Source organism: Larus michahellis, chromosome W (genome assembly GCF_964199755.1).
Source record: "Larus michahellis chromosome W, bLarMic1.1, whole genome shotgun sequence".
Lineage (NCBI taxonomy): Eukaryota > Metazoa > Chordata > Aves > Charadriiformes > Laridae > Larus > Larus michahellis.
Window position 1 is genome coordinate 3,091,932 of NC_133929.1, and position 20,554 is coordinate 3,112,485.

The following is a 20,554-nucleotide window of genomic DNA, read 5'->3' on the forward strand; positions in this document are numbered from 1 at the left end:
TTGTACGGAGCGCACCACCGTCATATGCCAACTCACTGGCAGTAATGGAATGGAAAGGCGAAGAGGGACCAACGGTGGATGAGGTGGCTGGCCGGCTCCGGCGATATGAAGAAAGTCTCTCTTCCCACCTTGTCTCAGCTGTGGAGAAACTGTCCCGGAAGGTCCAGCAACTTGAAGAGAATATCTCCTACTCCCCACCTGCACGGGCCAGCGTCTCAGCTATTAGGAGCAGGCATTTCCCCACTCAAGAGAGAGAGTACAGAGGGTACACACCACGAGGCACCCTGTGGTTCTACCTGTGTGACCACCGGGAGGACATGAGGAAGTGGGATGGACAACCTACTTGGATCCTGCGGACACGGGTACAGGAGTTGCAAGGAAGGACAACCACAAAAGGGGATCCCTCCAGGAAAAGTGCTGCCCCGGTTTCCAGCGGGCAGTTCCCCAGACAGAGCAGAAGGCCTGATCTCGCTTCTGATCCTCTTGAAGGAACTTCCAAGTCATTTCTGCAAGAAGTGAATAATGGATACTCTGACCAGGATTAGAGGGGCCCTGCCTCCGGCCAGGTGGAGGAAAGGGACAACCGGGTTTATTGGACGGTGTGGATTCGATGGCCTGGCACATCAGACCCACAGGAGTATGAGGCTCTAGTGGACACGGGTGCACAGTGCACCCTAATACCATCAAGCTATAGAGGGGCAGAACCCATCTGTATTTCTGGGGTGACAGGGGGATCCCAAGAGTTGACTGTACTGGAGGCAGAAGTGAGCCTAACTGGGAATGAGTGGCAAAAGCATCCCATTGTGACTGGCCCAGAGGCTCCATGCATCCTTGGCATAGATTACCTCAGGAGAGGGCATTTTAAGGACCCAAAAGGGTACTGGTGGGCCTTTGGCATAGCTGCCTTGGAGACGGAGGAAGTTAAACAGTTGTCTACCTTGCCTGGTCTCTCAGAGGATTCTTCTGTTGTGGGGCTGTTGAGGGTCGAAGAACAACAGGTGCCGATCGCTACCACAACGGTGCATCGGAGGCAATATCGCACTAACCGAGTGTCGTGGTTTAGCCTCAGATGGCAACAAAGAACCACGTGCCGCTCGCACGTGCCTTCCTAATACAGGAAGGATCGTAAGAAAAGGCAAGACTCTTGGGTTGGGACAAAGGCAGTTTAACAGAACAGCAAAGGGAACAGGCAAACAACAACACCACCACCACGGATAGGGGAATATACAAACGCGATTACGGAACCGCCGCTCCCCGCCACTCGCCGACTGGCCGGACCCGGGACGCCCCAGCCCGCTTTTAAGCAGCAACTTCCTGCCCCCTCCCCCGGCAGCTCAGGGTGGGCGTGGCTCACATGGCATGGAATACCAGGAAAAGTTAACCCTATCCCCACTGGAACCAGGACATTATCCACCCCTTATTCCATACCATCTATGCCATGCCCAGCAGGTTCCAATGAATTGCCACCACTTTCCCCTGTTATATATATATATATATATATACACACATATAATGCCCTTAGTTTATGGGTCATCCCTCCAAAGTGTCCGTTGAGTTCTTTTAATCCACGGCTTTGGGCTCCATTTGTTAGAACAGTCTCTCAGGGCAGGTGAGATGCTGGGTGGTGCTGGTCTGTTGCATGCTGTATTTTTTAGAGCTTGTGACTGGTGCACCTGGTGTGGCTCATGCACACAGTCCGTGGGCTGAAGATGTAGATCTTGAGGAAACTGCTGGGCGCCAGCTGCTGAGATCAGTTCTTATCCCATCATCCCTGTGCCTTACTTGTAGTACAACTGATAGCAATTATAGCAATGAGGACATACAGTGAAAATGTGTTACTTATCAATTAACAGCACACAATCTGATTCATTGGCTATTCTCGCCCAAAATGAGATCCCCATGAGGTACACATCGGACTTCCCCATCCTGCCGCATCACCCACCAAGCGCACCCAGGTCCTTGGGCAAAAGCAATCCCACGGATGGGTTTGCCTTTGCCTGAGGCAGGACTAACCCAGACTGTCTTCCCTAGCATATTCTTGATGTGCACTACGGGGACTTTATCCCCTTCTACAGTACGTGGAAGTTTTGATTGGGCAGGGCCAGCCCCATTGTTAGATCCCCTGGTGTTAACTAGCCAGGTAGCTTTTGCTAAATGTGTATCCCAGTGTTTGAAAGTCCCACCACCCATTGCTCTCAGTGTAGTTTTTAACAGTCCATTGTATCGTTCTATCTTCCCAGAGGCTGGTGCGTGATAGGGGATGTGATACACCCACTCGATACCATGCTCTTTGGCCCAGGTGTCTATGAGGCTGTTTTGGAAATGACTCCCGTTGTCCGACTCAATTCTCTCTGGGGTACCATGTCGCCACAGGACTTGCTTTTCAAGGCCCAGGATAGTGTTCCGGGCAGTGGCATGGGGCACAGGGTATGTTTCCAGCCATCCAGTGGTTGCTTCCACCATTGTGAGCACATAGCGCTTGCCTTGACGGGTTTGTGGCAGTGTGATATAATCAATCTGCCAGGCCTCCCCAGATTTGTATTTCAGCCATCGCCCTCCATACCAAAGAGGCTTTAACCGCTTGGCTTGTTTGCTCGCAGCGCATGTCTCACATTCATGGATGACCTGTGCAATAGTGTCCATGGTCAAGTCCACCCCTCGGTCACGAGCCCATCTATATGTCGCATCTCTCCCTTGATGGCCTGAGGAGTCATGGGCCCACCGAGCTATGAATAGTTCACCCTTATGTTGCCAGTCCAGATCCACCTGAGCCACTTCAATCCTAGCGGCCCGATCCACCTGCTGGTTGTTCTGATGTTCCTCCGTGGCCCGATTCTTTGGTACATGGGCATCTACATGGCGTACTTTCACAACCAGATTCTCTATCCGGGCAGCAATATCTTGCCATAGGTCAGCAGCCCAGATGGGTTTACCTCTGCGCTGCCAGTTGCCCTGCTTCCACTGCTGTAACCACCCCCACAGAGCATTTGCCACCCTCCATGAGTCAGTGTAGAGATAAAGTACTGGCCATTTTTCTCGCTCAGCAATGTCCAAAGCCAGCTGAATAGCCTTCACCTCTGCAAACTGGCTCGATTCACCTTGTCCTTCACTGGCTTCTGCAACCCGTCGTGTAGGACTCCACACAGCAGCCTTCCACTTTCGATGCTTTCCCACAATACGGCAGGACCCATCAGTGAACAGGGCATATTTCTTCTCATTTCCTGGCAGTTTATTATATGGTGGGGCCTCTTCTGCACACGTCACCTCCTCCTCTGGTGACATTCCGAAATCCTTGCCTTCTGGCCAGTCCATGATCACTTCCAGAATTCCTGGGCGACTGGGGTTTCCCATTCGAGTTCGCTGTGTGATCAGTGCAATCCACTTACTCCATGTAGCATCGGTTGCATGATGTGTGGTGGGGACCCTTTCTTTGACCATCCAGCCCAGCACCGGCAGTCGAGGTGCCAAGAGGAGCTGTGCTTCTGTGCCAACCACTTCCGAAGCAGCTCGAACCCCTTCATATGCTGCCAATATCTCTTTTTCTGTTGGAGTGTAGCGGGCTTCAGATCCTCTGTATCCACGACTCCCAAACCCTAGGGGTCGACCTCGGGTCTCCCCTGGTGCTTTCTGCCAGAGGCTCCAGGTAGGGCCGTTCTCCCCGGCTGGGGTGTAGAGCACATTTTTAACATCTTGTCCTGCCCGGACTGGCCCCAGGGCCACTGCATGGACTATTTCCTGTTTGATTTGTTCAAAAGCTTGTCGTTGCTCAGGACCCCATTTAAAATCATTCTTCTTCTGGGTTACTTGATACAGAGGGCTCACAGTTTGACTGTAATCTGGGATATGCATTCTCCAAAAACCCACAATGCCTAAGAAGGCTTGTGTTTCCTTTTTACTAGTTGGTGGAGACATAGCTGCTATTTTGTTGATCACATCCATTGGAATCTGACGGCGTCCATCTTGCCATTTTATTCCTAAAAACTGGATCTCCTGCGCAGGTCCCTTGACCTTACTTCGCTTTATAGCAAAACCAGCTTTCAGAAGGATTTGGACTATTTTACTCCCTTTCTCAAAAACTTCTTCTGCTGTGTTGCCCCATACAATGATGTCATCAATGTACTGCAGATGTTCTGGAGCTTCACCCTGTTCCAGTGCAGTCTGGATCAGTCCATGGCAAATGGTGGGGCTGTGTTTCCACCCCTGGGGCAGTCGATTCCAGGTGTATTGGACGCCCCTCCAAGTGAAAGCAAACTGTGGCCTGCACTCTGCTGCCAAAGGGACTGAGAAGAATGCATTCGCTATATCAATCGTGGCATACCACTGGGCTGCCTTGGACTCCAGTTCGTACTGCAGTTCTAGCATGTCCGGCACGGCAGCACTCAGCGGTGGCGTGACTTCATTCAGACCACGATAGTCTACAGTTAGCCTCCACTCTCCATTAGATTTTCGCACCGGCCATATGGGACTGTTAAAGGGTGAGCGAGTCTTGCTGATCACTCCTCGAACCTCTAGGTGACGAATCAGCTCATGGATGGGAATCAGAGAGTCTCGGTTAGTGCAATACTGCCGCCGATGCACCGTTGTGGTAGCAATCGGCACCTGTTGTTCTTCAGCCCTCAACAGCCCCACAACAGAAGAATCCTCCGAGAGACCAGGCAAGGCAGACAACTGTTTAACTTCCTCTGTCTCCAAAGCAGCTATGCCAAAGGCCCAGCGGTACCCTTTTGGGTCCTTAAAATGCCCTCTCCTGAGGTAATCTATGCCAAGGATGCATGGAGCCTCTGGGCCAGTCACAATGGGATGCTTTTGCCACTCATTCCCAGTTAGGCTCACTTCCGCCTCCAGTACAGTCAACTCTTGGGATCCCCCTGTCACCCCAGAAATACAAATGGGTTCTGCCCCTCTATAGCTTGATGGTATTAGGGTGCACTGTGCACCCGTGTCCACTAGAGCCTCATACTCCTGTGGGTCTGATGTGCCAGGCCATCGAATCCACACCGTCCAATAAACCCGGTTGTCCCTTTCCTCCACCTGGCCGGAGGCAGGGCCCCCCTAATACTCGTCATAGTATCCATTATTCACTTCTTGCATAAATGACTTGGAAGTTCCTTCAAGAGGATCAGAAGCGAGATCAGGCCTTCTGCTCTGTCTGGGGAACGGCCCGCTGGAAACTGGGGCGGCACTTTTCCTGGAGGGATCCCCTTTTGTGGTTGTCCTTCCTTGCAACTCCTGTACCCGTGTCCGCAGGATCCAAGTAGGTTGTCCATCCCACTTCCTCATGTCCTCTCCGTGGTCACGCAGGTAGAACCACAGGGTGCCTCGTGGTGTGTACCCTCTGTACTCTCTCTCTTGAGTGGGGAAATGCCTGCTTCTAATAGCTGAGATGCTGGCCCGTGCAGGTGGGGAGTAGGAGATATTCTCTTCAAGTTGCTGGACCTTCTGGGACAGTTTCTCCACAGCTGAGACAAGGGGGGAAGAGAGACTTTCTTCATATCGCCGGAGCCGGCCAGCTACCTCATCCACCGTTGGTCCCTCTTCACCTTTCCATTCCATTACTGCCAGTGAGTTGGCATATGACGATGGTGCGCTCCGTACAAACTTCCGCCACATGGGCCTTGTGCATCGCACCTCATCAGGGTCTGTGGGTAAGTCGGCATTGTCCAAGTCATAATAAATCATCTCCCGCACGGCTAATTCTCTCAGGTACTGGATACCTCTCTCCATGGTAGTCCACTTGCTTGGGTGGCATACAACATCCTCACTGAAGGGGTACCTCTCCCTCACGCCTAACAGGAGTCGTTTCCAGAGGCTGAGGGCTTGGGTCTTCTTCCCAATTGCCTTGTCAATGCCGCCTTCCCTAGACAGGGATCCCAGCTGCCTGGCCTCCCTACCCTCTAATTCCAGGCTACTGGCCCCGTTATCCCAGCACCGGAGCAGCCAGGTGACAATGTGCTCGCCTGAAAGTCGGCTGAAATCTTTTCGCATATCCCGCAGCTCACTCAAGGATAGGGATCGAGTAATTATCTCTGGTTCTGCCTCTTCCTCCTGCTCTCGTGATGACCCTGGTTCATCATCATCTCTTACTAAGCGAAATGATTTCTTTGTGTACTACTTCTTCTGTATGGGGGCAACTGATACCGGCACGGGTTGGTTCCCTGGTTCAGTGGCAGTGGCTACCACGGGGGTTGCAGTAGCCGCAGGGGCCGCCGCAGGGGCTGCAGCAGCCGCAGGGGCCGCCGGTCTGGTTTCCATCTCTTCCCCTTGAGGGTGCTGCATAATTCTGAGCAGTGCCTGGTAGATACTGGCCAGGGCCCAGCACAGCACGGTGAGTTGTGCCTCTCTAGAATAGCCACAGCATTTTCCCTTCAAATATTCTACCACTTTATCAGGGTCCTGTAATTGTTCAGGGGTGAAGTCCCAGACCATTGGAGGTGAGTAGTTCTCTAGGTACCTGCCCATGTTCTCCCACATGCCATGCCACCCCTGACTATCCAGCCTCGGAGCAGATCTCCGGGTGGTAGTCTTAAATAGTCGCTTAACCCTAAACAAGACCTGGAACGTATTCAGGAGACATAGCACTAGGAACACACTAGTTTGAGTATCCCAAGGATATTCAAGATTCTCAAAAGCTGTCATACCTGACCCGAAGGAGAAAAGGGAGGCAAAAGGGCTGGGGAAACTATTAACAAATTCTGAGAGACGGTGTCCAATGTACGGACAGGACAGCAAAACCACATAAACACCCCAAAATAGCCGTCTGAACAGTGATGTTATCATATCATAAACAGATATCGCACAGGACAGCAGAATGATAATCCTCATCCCTCTTCCAGACATGGTAAACAGCATCGCAGGGAGTACATAAGCCATATAGGAATTTATGTAACACAGCCATGAGAACAAACCAAGCAACATGATGACCAGTGACTACTTACCTAATAAAATAAATGCATACAAGGAAAAAAAAACCAAAACCGTTTTTTCCACGTTCTAGTTGGATTCTGTCGTTATCTCAACCCTTCAAGCCCCACGTTGGGCACCAAAAAGGACTGTCGTGGTTTAGCCTCAGACGGCAACAAAGAACCACGTGCCGCTCGCACGTGCCTTCCTAATACAGGAAGGATCGTAAGAAAAGGCAAGACTCTTGGGTTGGGACAAAGGCAGTTTAACAGAACAGCAAAGGGAACAGGCAAACAACAACAACACCACCACGGATAGGGGAATATACAAACGCGATTACGGAACCGCCGCTCCCCGCCACTCGCCGACTGGCCGGACCCGGGACGCCCCAGCCCGCTTTTAAGCAGCAACTTCCTGCCCCCTCCCCCGGCAGCTCAGGGTGGGCGTGGCTCACATGGCATGGAATACCAGGAAAAGTTAACCCTATCCCCACTGGAACCAGGACACCGAGACTCTCTGATTCCCATCCATAAGCTGATTCGTCACCTAGAGGTTCGAGGAGTGATCAGCAAGACTCGCTCACCCTTTAACAGTCCCATATGGCCGGTGCGAAAATCTAATGCAGAGTGGAGGCTAACTGTAGACTATCGTGGCCTGAATGAAGTCACGCCACCGCTGAGCGCTGCCGTGCCGGACATGCTAGAACTGCAGTACGAACTGGAGTCCAAGGCAGCCCAGTGGTATGCCACAGCTGATATAGCCAATGCATTCTTCTCAGTCCCTTTGGCAGCAGAGTGCAGGCCACAGTTTGCTTTCACCTGGAGGGGCGTCCAGTACACCTGGCATCGACTGCCCCAGGGGTGGAAACACAGCCCCACCATTTGCCATGGACTGGTCCAGACTGCACTGGAACAGGGGGAAGCTCCAGAACATCTGCAATACATTGATGACATCATTGTATGGGGCAACACAGCAGAAGAAGTTTTTGAGAAAGGGAGTAAAATAGTCCGAATCCTTCTGAGAGCCAGTGTTGCCATAAAACGAAGTAAGGTCAAGGGACCTGCGCAGGAGATCCAGTTCTCAGGAATAAAATGGCAAGATGGACGCCGTCAGATCCCAATGGATGTGATCAACAAAATAGCAGCTATGTCTCCACCAACTAGTAAAAAGGAAACACAAGCCTTCTTAGGCATTGTGGGTTTTTGGAGGGTGCATATCCCAGATTACAGTCTAATTGTGAGCCCTCTGTATCAAGTGACCCGGAAGAAGAACGACTTTAAATGGGGTCCTGAGCAACGACAAGCTTTTGAACAAATCAAACAGGAAACAGTCCATGCAGTGGCCCTGGGGCCAGTCTGGGCAGGACCAGATGTTAAAAATGTGCTCTACACCGCAGCCGGGGAGAACGGCCCTTCCTGGAGCCTCTGGCAGAAAGCACCAGGGGAGACTCGAGGTCGACCCCTAGGGTTTGGGAGTCGTGGATACAGAGGATCCGAAGCCCGCTACACTCCAACGGAAAAAGAGATGTTGGCAGCATATGAAGGGGTTCGAGCTGCTTCGGAAGTGGTTGGCACAGAAGCACAGCTCCTCTTAGCACCTCGACTGGATGGTCAAAGAAAGGGTCCCCACCACACATCATGCAACTGATGCTACATGGAGTAAGTGGATTGCACTGATCACACAGCGAACTCGAATGGGAAACCCCAGTCGCCCAGGAATTCTGGAAGTGATCATGGACTGGCCAGAAGGCAAGGATTTTGGAATGTCGCCAGAGGAGGAGGTGACGCGTGCGGAAGAGGCCCCACCATATAATAAACTGCCAGAAAATGAGAAGAAATATGCCCTGTTCACTGATGGGTCCTGCCGCATTGTGGGAAAGCATGGAAAGTGGAAGGCTGCTGTGTGGAGTCCTACATGACGGGTTGCAGAAGCCAGTGAAGGACAAGGTGAATCGAGCCAGTTTGCAGAGGTGACAGCCATCCAGCTGGCTTTGGACGTTGCCGAGTGAGAAAAATGGCCAGTATTTTATCTCTACACTGACTCATGGAGGGTGGCAAATGCTCTGTGGGGGTGGCTACAGCAGTGGAAGCAGGGCAACTGGCAGCGCAGAGGCAAACCCATCTGGGCTGCCGAACTGTGGCAAGATATTGCTGCCCGGATAGAGAATCTGGTTGTGAAAGTACGCCACGTAGATGCCCATGTACCAAAGAATCGGGCCACGGAGGAACATCAGAACAACCAGCAGGTGGATCGGGCTGCTAGGATTGGAGTGGCTCAGGTGGATCTGGACTGGCAACATAGGGGCGAACTATTCATAGCTCGGTGGGCCCATGACTCCTCAGGCCATCAAGGGAGAGATGCGACATATAGATGGGCTCGTGACCGAGGGGTGGACTTGACCATGGACACTATTGCACAGGTCATCCATGAATGTGAGACGTGCGCTGCAATCAAGCAAGCCAAGCGGTTAAAGCCTCTCTGGTATGGAGGGCGATGGCTGAAATATAAATCTGGGGAGGCCTGGCAGATTGATTATATCACACGGCCACAAACCCGTCAGGGCAAGCGCCCTGTGCTCACAATGGTGGAAGCAACCGCCGGATGGCTGGAAACATACCCTGTGCCCCATGCCACTGCCCGGAACACTATCCTGGGCCTTGAAAAGCAAGTCCTGTGGCGACATGGTACCCCAGAGAGAATTGAGTCAGACAACGGGACTCATTTCCAAAACAGCCTCGTAGACACCTGGGCCAAAGAGCATGGTATCGAGTGGGTGTATCACATCCCCTGTCACGCATCAGCCTCTGGGAAGACAGAACGATACAATGGATTGTTAAAGAGAGACTGTCCTGACAGATGGAGCCCAAAGCCATGGATTAAATGAACTCACCGGACACTTTGGAGGGATGGCCCATAGACTAAGGGCATTATATCCGCATGAATATATATGTGTATATCTACATGACAGGGGAAAGTGGTGGCAATTCATTGGAACCTGTAAGATCTGGGCATGGCATAGATGGTATGGAATAAGGGGTGGATAATGTCCTGGTTCCAATGGGGATAGGGTTAATTCTCCCCAGGACACAGGTATTCCATGCCATGTGAGCCATGCCCACCCTGAGCTGCCAGGGGAGGGGGCAGGAAGTCGAGGGCTGGGGCGTCCCGGGTCCGGTCGGGGAGCGGCGGTTCCGTAATCGTGTTTGTATATTCCTCTGTCCGTGTTATTGTTGTTGTTTTCTTGTTCCCTTTGCTGTTCTGTTAAACTGCCTTTGTCTCAACCCACGAGTTTTGCCTTTTTCTTCCGATTCTTCCCGTATTGGGAAGGCCCGAGCCAGCGGCACGTGGTTCTTTGTTGCCGTCTGAGGCCAAACCACGACAGTTGCATGGCATGCAATTGCCATCTGCAATGACAGACTGTGTCAGGGACGTTGTCTGGTGAGCCTTGACTGTCAAACATGGGCAAGCAGCAGCAGCAGGGCCCAGCAGCCCCACAGGGAGGGCAGGCTGTGGGCAGTGGGCAGAGCATCCCTGCAGTGGGAGTTAGGGGTGGAAGGAGATTGTGGGGGGAAGCATGGTCCCAGCCTTTGGGATACCCATTTCCAGGGAGCATGTATAGGAGCAGGGAATGTCGGACCGATGGCACTGACAGCCCAGCAGGCAAGACGGGGCTGGGACACAGGAGGCTGAACCGTGACAATGCTGTCCTCAGGGCCACCTCCCTCTCCTGCATCGCCTGTGTCCCCTGCAGCCTCCCTGGCAGGACAGAGGCCAAGAAGGCTTGTGCTGCCCCAGGCACCTTCCTGGCTGTGTCTGTTCACATGTCCCTGCAGCCACCCATCCCTGCAGCCATCAGTCCTGGTGGGGCTCAAATTCCCTCACCCCTCCCCAGCATCAAGGAAGCACTCTTCACCAGCTGCTGGGGAGTCAGTTGCCATGGGGATGTCAGATTGTTATAGGGACACTGTTGCCGTGGTTATGCAGTTGCTGTGCCTGGCAGAGGTAGGAATGGAGCATAAGGAAGGCTGTTTGCATTGGGAGAGGGGTAGGAGTCACAGGGACCCCAGTTCTCTGGAGTGGGGGAAAGGCAGAGTCCAGCCTTCGCCCCAAGCGCATCCCCGTGGGGCCGAGGCTGGAGACCATGGGGAACGCACTGGCAATGCTCACCCAGCCCCATAGGGATGGACGGGTTGGTGTTCCTGACCCTGCAATGAAGGGTAGGTAGCTGAGGGGACCTGGGGTCTCCCATGGGGTGTCCCAGCACACTATCAGTGAGGTTTGGTGGGAGAGACAGTGCCGCACACCCTGTGCTGGGTGTCCCACAGGAGAGGGCAGCTTCACCAGGACAGGAGTAAATAAAGAGTGAGGGGACCGTGGGGTGGATCAGAAAAAAGGACAGACGGGAACTGAGAATTTTAGTCCTATTTCAAGTAGGACTCGGGAACATTCCCAAATGGCGTTACAAGCGCCTTTAAGACAAACAGTAGGGGTCGACAATGCACCAGTTTTTGTACATGTCCCATTTACCACTTCTGACCTGTTACATGGGAAACAGTCTGTAGGGTCATACCAAGAGAATCCTGAAGAGATGTATCGGCTTTTAGAAACTATTATGCTAACTCACAACCCCAACTGGGGAGATACGCAGACTCTACTGAATACCTTTTTTACTGCAGAGGAAAGGAGAATGGTATTAGACAAGGTGAAAGAAGAGTGAGGAAAAAGGAATAGACAGGAGGAACCTAATCAGTACTTGCCTTTGAAGGTAGACCCAGAATGGGATCCAAACTTTGGATTACGGAAAGCTAAGTTAAAGCAATACCAGACTCTGAGGAACATCAGAACAATCAGCAAGTGGATCAGGCTGCAAAGATTTTCCAGACAGATTTGGACTGGGAACATAAAGGTGAACTGTTTTTAGCTCGGTGGGCCCATGACACTTCAGGCCATCAAGGAAGGGATGCAACATACAAATGGGCCCGTGACCGAGGAGTGGATTTAACCATGGACACTATTGCACAGGTTATCCACAACTGTGAAACATGCGCCGAAATCGAGCAAGCTAAAAGGTTAAAACCTTTGTGGTATGGGGGATGACGGCTGAAATATAAGTATGGGGAGGCCTGGCAAACTGACTACATCACACTCCCTCAAACCCACCAGGGTAAGTGCTATCTGCTTGCTATGGTAGAAGGAAGCACCGGATGGTTGGAAACCTACGCCGTGCCCCATGCTGCTGCCCAGAATACCATCCTGGGCCTTGAAAGGCAAGTCTCGTGGCGACACGGTACTCCAGAAGGAACTGAGTCAGACAGTGGGACTCATTTCAAAAACAGTCTTATAAGTAATTGGGCAAAAGAACATGGCATTGAGTGGGTATAGCAGATCCCCTGTCATGCACCAGCTTCTGGGAAAATTGAACGGTACAATGGACTATTAAAAACCACCCTGAAAGCAATGGGGGGTGGATCCTTCAAAAATTGGGACAAGCCTTTAGCACAAGCTACCTGGTTAGTTAACACCAGGGGATCCATCAATCGAGCTGGTCCTGCTCAGTCAGACCTTTTACATGCAGTAGAAGGGGATAAAGTCCCTGTGGTGCATGAAAGGGATATGTTAGGGAAAACCGTTTGGGCTTTTCCTGCCTCAGGCAAAGGCAAACCCATTTGTGGGACTGTGTTTGCTCAAGGGCCTGGATGTACTTGGTGGGTGATGCTGGAGAATGGAGAAGCTCAATGTGTGCCTCAAGGAAATTTGACCCTGGGTGAGAATACTCAGTTCTGAGTCTGCTAGGATAGATGAGACTCTGCACTTATGAACTAAATGGACTTAATGAACTCTTGTGTATAGAGACAAATCATACATGACTGATCTCTATATATCTGTATATGTATATATTTGATGGATAAGAAGTATTAGTGATCTGAGCATGATGCCAATGGTATGGACTAAGGGGTGGAATGTCCTGGTTCGGGGTGGAGCAGAGCCCACTTTCTGTTCAGGGAGAGAGGCTCTTGCTCACACTTGTTGCTGTGGCAACCAGGGTCAGCTGACCTGGTTGTTTACCCCATGGAGGGGTCCCACCTGTGGGGAGGAGTGGACAGGTCAGGTGACCCAAGCTGACCAATCGGGTATTCCAGCCCATCTGCCCTGCTCAGGATAAAAGCTGAGGGAGGAAAGGCATCAGGCTGGCTCTTCTTCAGTGGACTGCTTCTCTGATGTCTCTCTTTCTTCAGTGATTGACAGCTGAGGAGGGCCCTGTCAGCTCATCTGCCTTTTGATCCCGGTCAGGGTGTTCCAGTTCCCATTTGTCACTGAGCCCAGTCTGGAACTTTCCCAGTGCCTGCCAGTGACATCTTCCTAGGAACTTGATCCTGTTTTGTATATATTTACTTATATTGTGTTTGTTTCCTTATCTTATATCCTTTTTTTATTTTATTATTGATTTTTCATTTAAGTAGTTCAGGTTTTTCTAAACTCATAACTTACTTTATCTCTCTTCTTCCTCTCCTTGGAGCGAGAGGTAGGGGAGAGCATCTGTCATCTTGTCACTGGCCAACCCGGCCCAAACCATGACACAGAGAAAGGGCTGGAGCATGAAATCTCAGGGGGAGGGGGGCAGTGGGTGCAGGTCCTCCTGACATGTTTCCATGCTAGGCTGGCTCCTCATGGCCATTGCCCCCTGCACAGCCTAGAGGGTTGGGCAGCAAAGTCCTGAATCTGCTGCCACTGTTGTAACCCTTGCCACCTCACCCCTGCTCCTGCCCACTCTGCTCTGACCTGCTGGGGCCCAGCTTCCAAGCAGCAGGTTTAATTAGATTGCAATCCTATTATGGTGCTGCCTGCTTGCAGTTGCTAATCCTATTAGGCATCCAGTAAATCTTCCTGCGCTTGGGCTCTGTCCCCAGAGTTCAGGGAGGTGGGGCTGCTGGTGAGTGGCTCTGCTGAGTCAGGATGTGACTGCCGGGATGTAGAGCTTTGCCTGTGGACTCACCACAAAGATCCCTGTGGAGTTGGGAAGAGCCTGGGGGGTTGGCGCAGTCCCCTGCAGGGGTGAGAAGGAGCAGTGGGTTTTCCTCTCTCCTTTCTGGTCCATCTTGCCCCCTCTGAGCTGAAGGGACAGTGTGGAAATGCCCTGTCCTTGAGCCACGTGCACAGCTCGGGTGTTTGCTGCCACCACACCACGGTCATCACTGGCTCAGGTGGGTGCTGAGCCTGTGGGTCTGACCCTGGGGGGGGGCAATGAGGAACAGAGGCTGAGACAGGGTTGCCCCAACCAGATATGGGGGGTACAGGCCATGCAATGCCCCCTCCCGCTGATACTCAGTGTCCTGCAGAGACAGGGCCGTTGCTCATGGCTGGTGGCACTGACAGGGACACAGGGTTGCCACTCCACTGCTCCTGGGTGGGTGCACCCATGTGTGAGGCACCACGGGGGGCTGATCCAGGCAGAGGGGTGACATGAATGGGGCTGTGGCCCTTACAGACAGTGCACTCAGCCCCGTGCATTGCCACAGCAGGCAGCACCAGGACTACTCCCCACTGGCAGCTTCCCCCAGGGCTACAGGCTCCCTACTGTCCTGCCAACTTGAGGAGGACCCTGGCTGCCCTGGCACAGCATGTCTCCACATGGATCAGGCATTACAGCCATCCCACGAGAGCTCAGTACCACGGTGAAGTTCTCCCAGCTCTGCAGTCTGCCCTGCAGTGAGACAAAAGGCTGGAGCCCCTGCTCCCCCACCTTGTCAGCCACTTTGCTCCATCCTGGAGTTGCGTCAGCCCCAGAGAAGCCCACCACAGAGCAGAAGCTCTTGCCATAGGACCCTGAGCAAGAGCAGTTGCCATTCCCCGCTCTGTATCCAGCCATGTCCCCTGAGCACTTCCATAGCCCTGCAAAGAGGAGTGTGCGGCCCCAGCTCAGCCTCGAGCCCCCCAGCTCTGTACCGAACTGAGCCACAGCAACTCCTGGAGACAAGTTCAACAAGGCTGTAATTGTAAGAACGGGGCAGCACAGGTGGCTGTGCGCTCACCTGGAAGAGTCCTGGTGCTCCCAGGATGGGTGGCTGGTAAAGAGAGCGGGTGCTGGGCCTTGTGGGGCTGCTGTCTGTGACAGAGGAGTCCAGGCTGCCAACAGCATCAGCTGGTACAAATGCTGTTGATGGAGGCCATCGCTGTGTCGACAAGCCCCAGCTCCTCCTGTTCATTGATGCAGAGCTGGTACCTGCAGCCCTTGCGCCGGGGCAGGGGTCCCAGGCGCCCATTGGGTTTGGCACGGGGCGGCAGCAGGAAGCCAACGCTGCTGGCGATGAGCAGGTGCCAGATGCTGTGGATGTAGAAGTAGTTCTCCTTTGTCTCCACAAAGGCATAGAGCAGCACAGCGGCTGCTGCAATCAGCACTCCCGGGCACAGGTAGAAAGCCCAGCGCTTCCAGGTCGGCGGGTAGCAGTGGCGGCGCCGGATGGTGCGAGCTGTCTGAAGTGGGGAAAGCGGGGGGCTGGAAGAGGCAGCCCTCGCAGGGATGGGTGCGGGCCCTCTGCTGTGGTGCTATGTCCCCCATGAGCCAGGGAAGGTCGTTCATGGGGAAGGGTTAAGGCAGCAGAGGGGAGATGCTGGCAGGGGAGTGGGGCTGGACAGGATGCAGAGCACGGCTGGGATGGGGATGTAAGGGGATGGGTGGGGACAGCATCTCCTTACCCAGGCGATGGCCATGATCCCTAAGGCAAAGAGGCTGGGCCCCAGCAGGTTCCAGAGCCCGTGGCGGTCCATCTGCAGAGCCATGGAGAGCAGCATGGCCCCCAGCAGGTACAGCACCTATGGGGCAATGGGGCACATGTCAGGATGGGTCTCTTCCCTAGCCATCCCGCATGCCCCCTTCCCCCATTTGCCTGCTTGACCACAGGCTGGAGCCGGGCCATGGCGATGACGGTGACCCAGACAGACATAAGGGAGCCCAGGAAGTCGCAGAACTGCAGCACATCGTACTCCATGATGCAGAACACTACGATGCCAGGCTGGTCACAGGCGTGGTAAAACTGGGGTGGGGGGAAAGGGTGTGAGAGCTGCCCCACACAGCACCGGCCCATCACCTGCCCCCCGACCCTGCACTCACAGTGGAGAAGAACATGGTGAAGATGTAGATGGCAGCTTCTAGGAGGCAGTGGCTGCGGATGGCAATGGCCACAGGAGGCACAAACATGACATTGCTGAGGCACAGCAGCAGCGTGGAGAGGAGCTGGAAGCCATAAGAGAAAGCCTCGGCATTGTCCGTGCAGCCCCAGCCATTCCAGCCTGCGGCCAGGGAGAGCCACTGTTACCCCTGCAGCACCCACCAGTGGCTGAGGAGGGAGCAGGGAAGACCCTCTCCAGCACCCTGTGTAAAGCCGGCGCAGGAGGACTAAGGGGGTACGCAACCCCTGGGGAGGAGGGGAGGATGCCAGGGGGGTCCCTGGGTGCAGCGGGCACTGTGGGTGCCTGGGGAAGCTCTCACCAGCTTTGCACTCGCAGACAGCATACAGGTAGTTGTTGGTGCGCAGCAGCTTGCACTGGCCATAGATGCCACAGTCATTGATGCAGGGCGAGAGGTAGGCACGCAGGTACACCTCAGCCGTCACATTGGTGCAAGGCTCGAACCTGCAGCACAGGAGAAGGGGGTCAGCCTTTGCCCTGCACCCCTCAAGCAGCTCCCACCTCCAACAGAGGCACCCACCACACCCAGACGTTGCTGTCTATGGGAGACCCAGGGACTCAGCAAGCGCAGAAATGAGCTGCTTTGGTGCTACACATGGCAGCTCAGAGCTGGTCCCCAAGGATCTTTGCACTGCAATTGTCTGTGCCAGGCTGGGTGAGCAGGAGGAACGCAGCTGTGCTTAGACCCACTTTGCCTTTAGCAATGCTATTGGCTCCTATTTTGTTTGGATTTTGCTGTGCAAACACCGTGCCTTGCAATGCCCATGTGTGACCATGTCATGGAGGGACCAACTGCAACTGGCAATTCAGCGTGAACTAGAAACGCAGCAGAGGAGTCAGAGCAGGCACACCACCTCCGCTGCCCCACACCTCCCATGCACACAGCTCTGGGCACACCTAGCACCTTGACAGCCTCCAGCACGCAGGAGCACAGACAGGCCCACATCCAGACAGCATGTGCCAAGTGCTGCCTGTGCACACATAGGCACACATACATGGGGCATGTCTGCACGTGTCTGCTGTTCCTGCATGTGTTCACACAGCCAAATCTGCACACACAAAGAATACACGCAGCCCTGTCTGCTTGCACAAACCTGAATTTGCACGCAGTGCTGTCTGCATGCATGCACTGAACACACACAGAGCCCCATTTGCACGGCAGAGCCCCCCATGGACTCACATGCACAGACACACGCACACAACAATCCCTCCTCCGTAGGGCTCTCAGACAGACACACAAGCCAAGAGCAGAGGTACAGGCATGGGACCAGTCCCTGGAGATGCTGAGTGGAGCAGGGACACAGCAGCCTGACCAGAGCTGCCCCCTCATACACACAGCCAAGCCTTGTCCTCGCAGTGACAGCCCAGTCCCCTCCTGGGCATGAGTACAGATGGGCACTGCTGCAGAGACAGACAGGCACCAACAGATGCGCAGCATTCACAAGCTGACAGGTGCTTCCTAACCAAGAGACAGAGGGAAGAGACGTGGGGACCCACAGATGGTCAGGGAGGTGCAAGCTAGAGCCATCCGTGCCCACACAGGCACTCACATGGTGACACACAGCCCGCAAAGCCATGTGAGCAGTGACATGCTGGGCAGGGACCAGGTACATCCATGGACCCACAGCACACATGGATGCAGGCCATGGTGGGGACGTCCCCTCTGGGCACACAGGGAGGGGACATGCTGGGGCTCTTACCCATGCTCTGTGGCACAGAGCAAGCGCAGGCTCAGGTACCAGCTGCCCGTCTGGGGGTAGGGAATCCGCAGGCGGCTGAGGCTGGCCGTGGCATTGACAGAGAGCAGGAAGCCTGCCAGGGACTCTGCAGGCAGGGAAAGCTCCAGGTGAGCAAGGCAGGGGGCAGCCCCTTCCCCTGGGCAGAGCTAGGATAGGGCACCCCGTGCCAGGCTCCAGGGACAGATGCACCCATGGTCTCTGCCTTCTCCCACCCAGCCTCTCACTGGACACATGGGGGGGGGGGGTGACCCCCACGGCCGTGGCAGGATGGACATGCACAGCCCAGCCTACCCGCCTCACAGGTGACCGATGCATTGTCACTGGACATCAGCGGGACTTCATGGTTCAGACACCCAAACACTGTTGCATTCTCGCCACACAGGGAGCTCTGACAGCAGAGGAGGAGATGGCCTTAAACCAGTGCTGGGGATGTCCCCTGCTCTGACAGCACCCGGCTTGTGGTACACCACCTAGCAGGTGCCCTAGCCCACTGCCCATCACCTAAGAACACCCCAAATCCAGGCCATCATCCTGCCTTTAGAGCACCCTAATCTGTGCTCTATCACCCAAGAGCTCCCAAACCATGGCCCATGACCCAAGAGCACCCCAAATCCTGTCCCTCGCCTTGCTGCAGCCCTGATATCACCCATCTCCCAGCCCGTCCCCCCCCCGCGCTGCCCTGCCCCGTCTGGGGCATGGCGTGGCCACCTCACCACATTTAGCCGCAGCTCCAGGTTGAGCACTCCACCACTATCCAGCACCGGTAGGAGGTTGATGACGAAGACAGCGGGGCGGTCAGGTGGCACTGACACGTTGGGCCCAAAGAAGATGTAGAAGTGGACGGAAAAGGTGTCCAGCTCATTGCGTAGTGTGGGGCGGACTGGCCAGCACAGCTCACTGGCAGGCGAGATGGTGGGGATGGGGACCGGGTGCTTCGTGCCATTGGGACTGGTGGGCAGAGGGCTGTCTCCCAGCACCAGCTCACCCACAGAGCCGAAGGAGTGGGGCATGTTCATGGAGGTGCTGGAGGGCAGGAAGGGTGGACGGGCCAGGCTGGGTCGGGAGCAGTCTGCAGGGCAGAGCCATCAGCCTGGGCACCACACAGCCACTCCAGCCCCCTCTTAGCTCCCATCTCCCCTTCTTGCCCACCACTCACCTGCATCTGCAGCCCAGCCCCAACCCAGTGTCCCGCCACAGGTGCAACCCCTCTACGTTTTTCTGCTTCTGACCCTCCAGTGGGGCAAATAACAAAGATCTTGGTTGTTATAGCAATAAGTATAAGCAGGAGCCTCTCTGTGTACCATTCCTTGGCATAAAATATAAACAATCAGGTCTTATCTCTCTGAGAATGAACAGTGTCTCACAATATGCTGTTAATTTCAGCGAGTGAGTTAGCTCCAAAGTAAAATTACTGAAGAGAAAACTGGTTCTGTTTTACCTCAAACCAGGACAAAACCCCCTACAATCTCTGCCACTAGAGCATGCCCTGAAGTGCCACATCTAGACGTTTCTTAAACACCTCTAGGGCTGGTGACTCAACCCCCTCCCTGGGCAGGCTGTTCCAGTGCCTGACCACTCTTTCAGTAAAGTAATTCTTCCTGATATCTAACCTAAACCTCCCCTGCTGCAGCTTCAGACCATTTCCTCTGGTCCTGTCATTATTCACCTGGGAGAAGAGGCCACCACCCACCTCTCTCCACCCTCCTTTCAGGTAGTTGTGGAGGGCAATGAGGTCTCCCCTCAGCCTCCTCTTCTCCAAGCTAAACATGCCCAGCTCCCTCAGCCTCTCCTCATATGCCCTGGTCTCCAGACCCCTCTCCAGCCTGGTAGCTCTGCTCTGGACACGCTCCAGCACCTCAATGTCCCTCTTGTACAGAGGGGCCCAGAACTGAACACAGCACTCGAGGTGAGGCCTCACCAGTGCCGAGTACAGAGGCACCATCACTCCCCTGCTCCTGCTGGCCACGCTGTTCCTGATACAAGCCAGAATGCTGTTGGCCTTCTTGGCCCCCTGGGCACACTGCTGGCTCATGTTAAGCTGGCCGTCCACCAGCACCCCCAGGTCCTTTTCTGCCAGGCAGCTTTCCAGCCACTCTGCCCCAAGCCTGTAGCGTTGCTTGGGGTTGTTGTGACCGAAATGCAGGACCCGGCACTTGGCCTTATTAAACCTCACACAGTTGGCCTTGGCCCATCGATCCAGCCTGTCCAGGTCCCTCTGTAGAGCCTTCCTACCCTCAAGCAGATCAACACTCCCACCTAGTTTGGTGTCGTCTGCAGACTTACTGAGGGTGCACTCAGTCCCCTCATCCAGATCATTGATAAAGATATTAAACAAAACCGGCCCCAAAACTGAGCCCTGAGGGACACCACTGGTGACCGGCCACCAAGAGGATTTCACCCCATTAATCCCAACTCTGGGCACGGCCATCCAGCCAGTTTTTAACCCAGCGAAGAGTACGCTTGTCTGTGCCATGATTCGCCAGCTTCTCCAGGAGAATGCTGTGGGGGACGGTGTCAAAGGCCTTACCAAAGTCCAGATAGACAACGTCCACAGCCTTCCCCGCATCCAGAAGGCGGGTCACATGGTCATAGAAGGAGATCAGGTTGGTTAAGGAGGACCTCCCTTTCCTAAACCCGCGCTGGCTGGCCCTGATCCCTTGGCTGCCCTGCACTTGCCGTGAGAGCTCACTCGAGATGATCCTCTCCGTGATCTTCCCTGGTACCGAGGT

At 54.3% G+C, this 20,554-nt stretch overlaps 1 protein-coding gene across 7 annotated transcripts; it reads right to left on the reverse strand.

Annotated features, from left to right (window-relative positions):
- Nucleotides 1-8,008: 8,008 nt before the first annotated feature.
- Nucleotides 8,009-18,925, reverse strand: LOC141735504 (transmembrane protein 8B-like). 7 transcript variants are annotated; one of them, XR_012584754.1, is made up of 9 exons: nt 18,539-18,925; nt 18,117-18,213; nt 17,787-17,910; nt 16,388-16,530; nt 16,010-16,188; nt 15,795-15,932; nt 15,595-15,711; nt 14,931-15,372; nt 8,009-8,059 (listed from the first exon to the last, which is right to left on the reverse strand). XR_012584754.1 is itself a non-coding variant. In XM_074568394.1 (8 exons), the coding sequence occupies exons 1-8, from the start codon at nt 18,839-18,841 to the stop codon at nt 15,037-15,039; spliced, it is 1,446 nt and encodes a 481-aa protein (XP_074424495.1). In that variant the 5' UTR covers nt 18,842-18,925; the 3' UTR covers nt 14,908-15,036. The 7 variants fall into 7 exon arrangements, 5 of the variants coding, with proteins under 5 accessions (XP_074424498.1, XP_074424495.1, XP_074424497.1 ...); XR_012584753.1 differs by having other exon boundaries at nt 15,786-15,932; XM_074568394.1 differs by lacking the exon at nt 8,009-8,059 and having other exon boundaries at nt 14,908-15,372; nt 15,786-15,932.
- Between the last annotated feature and the right edge of the window lie 1,629 nt (nt 18,926-20,554).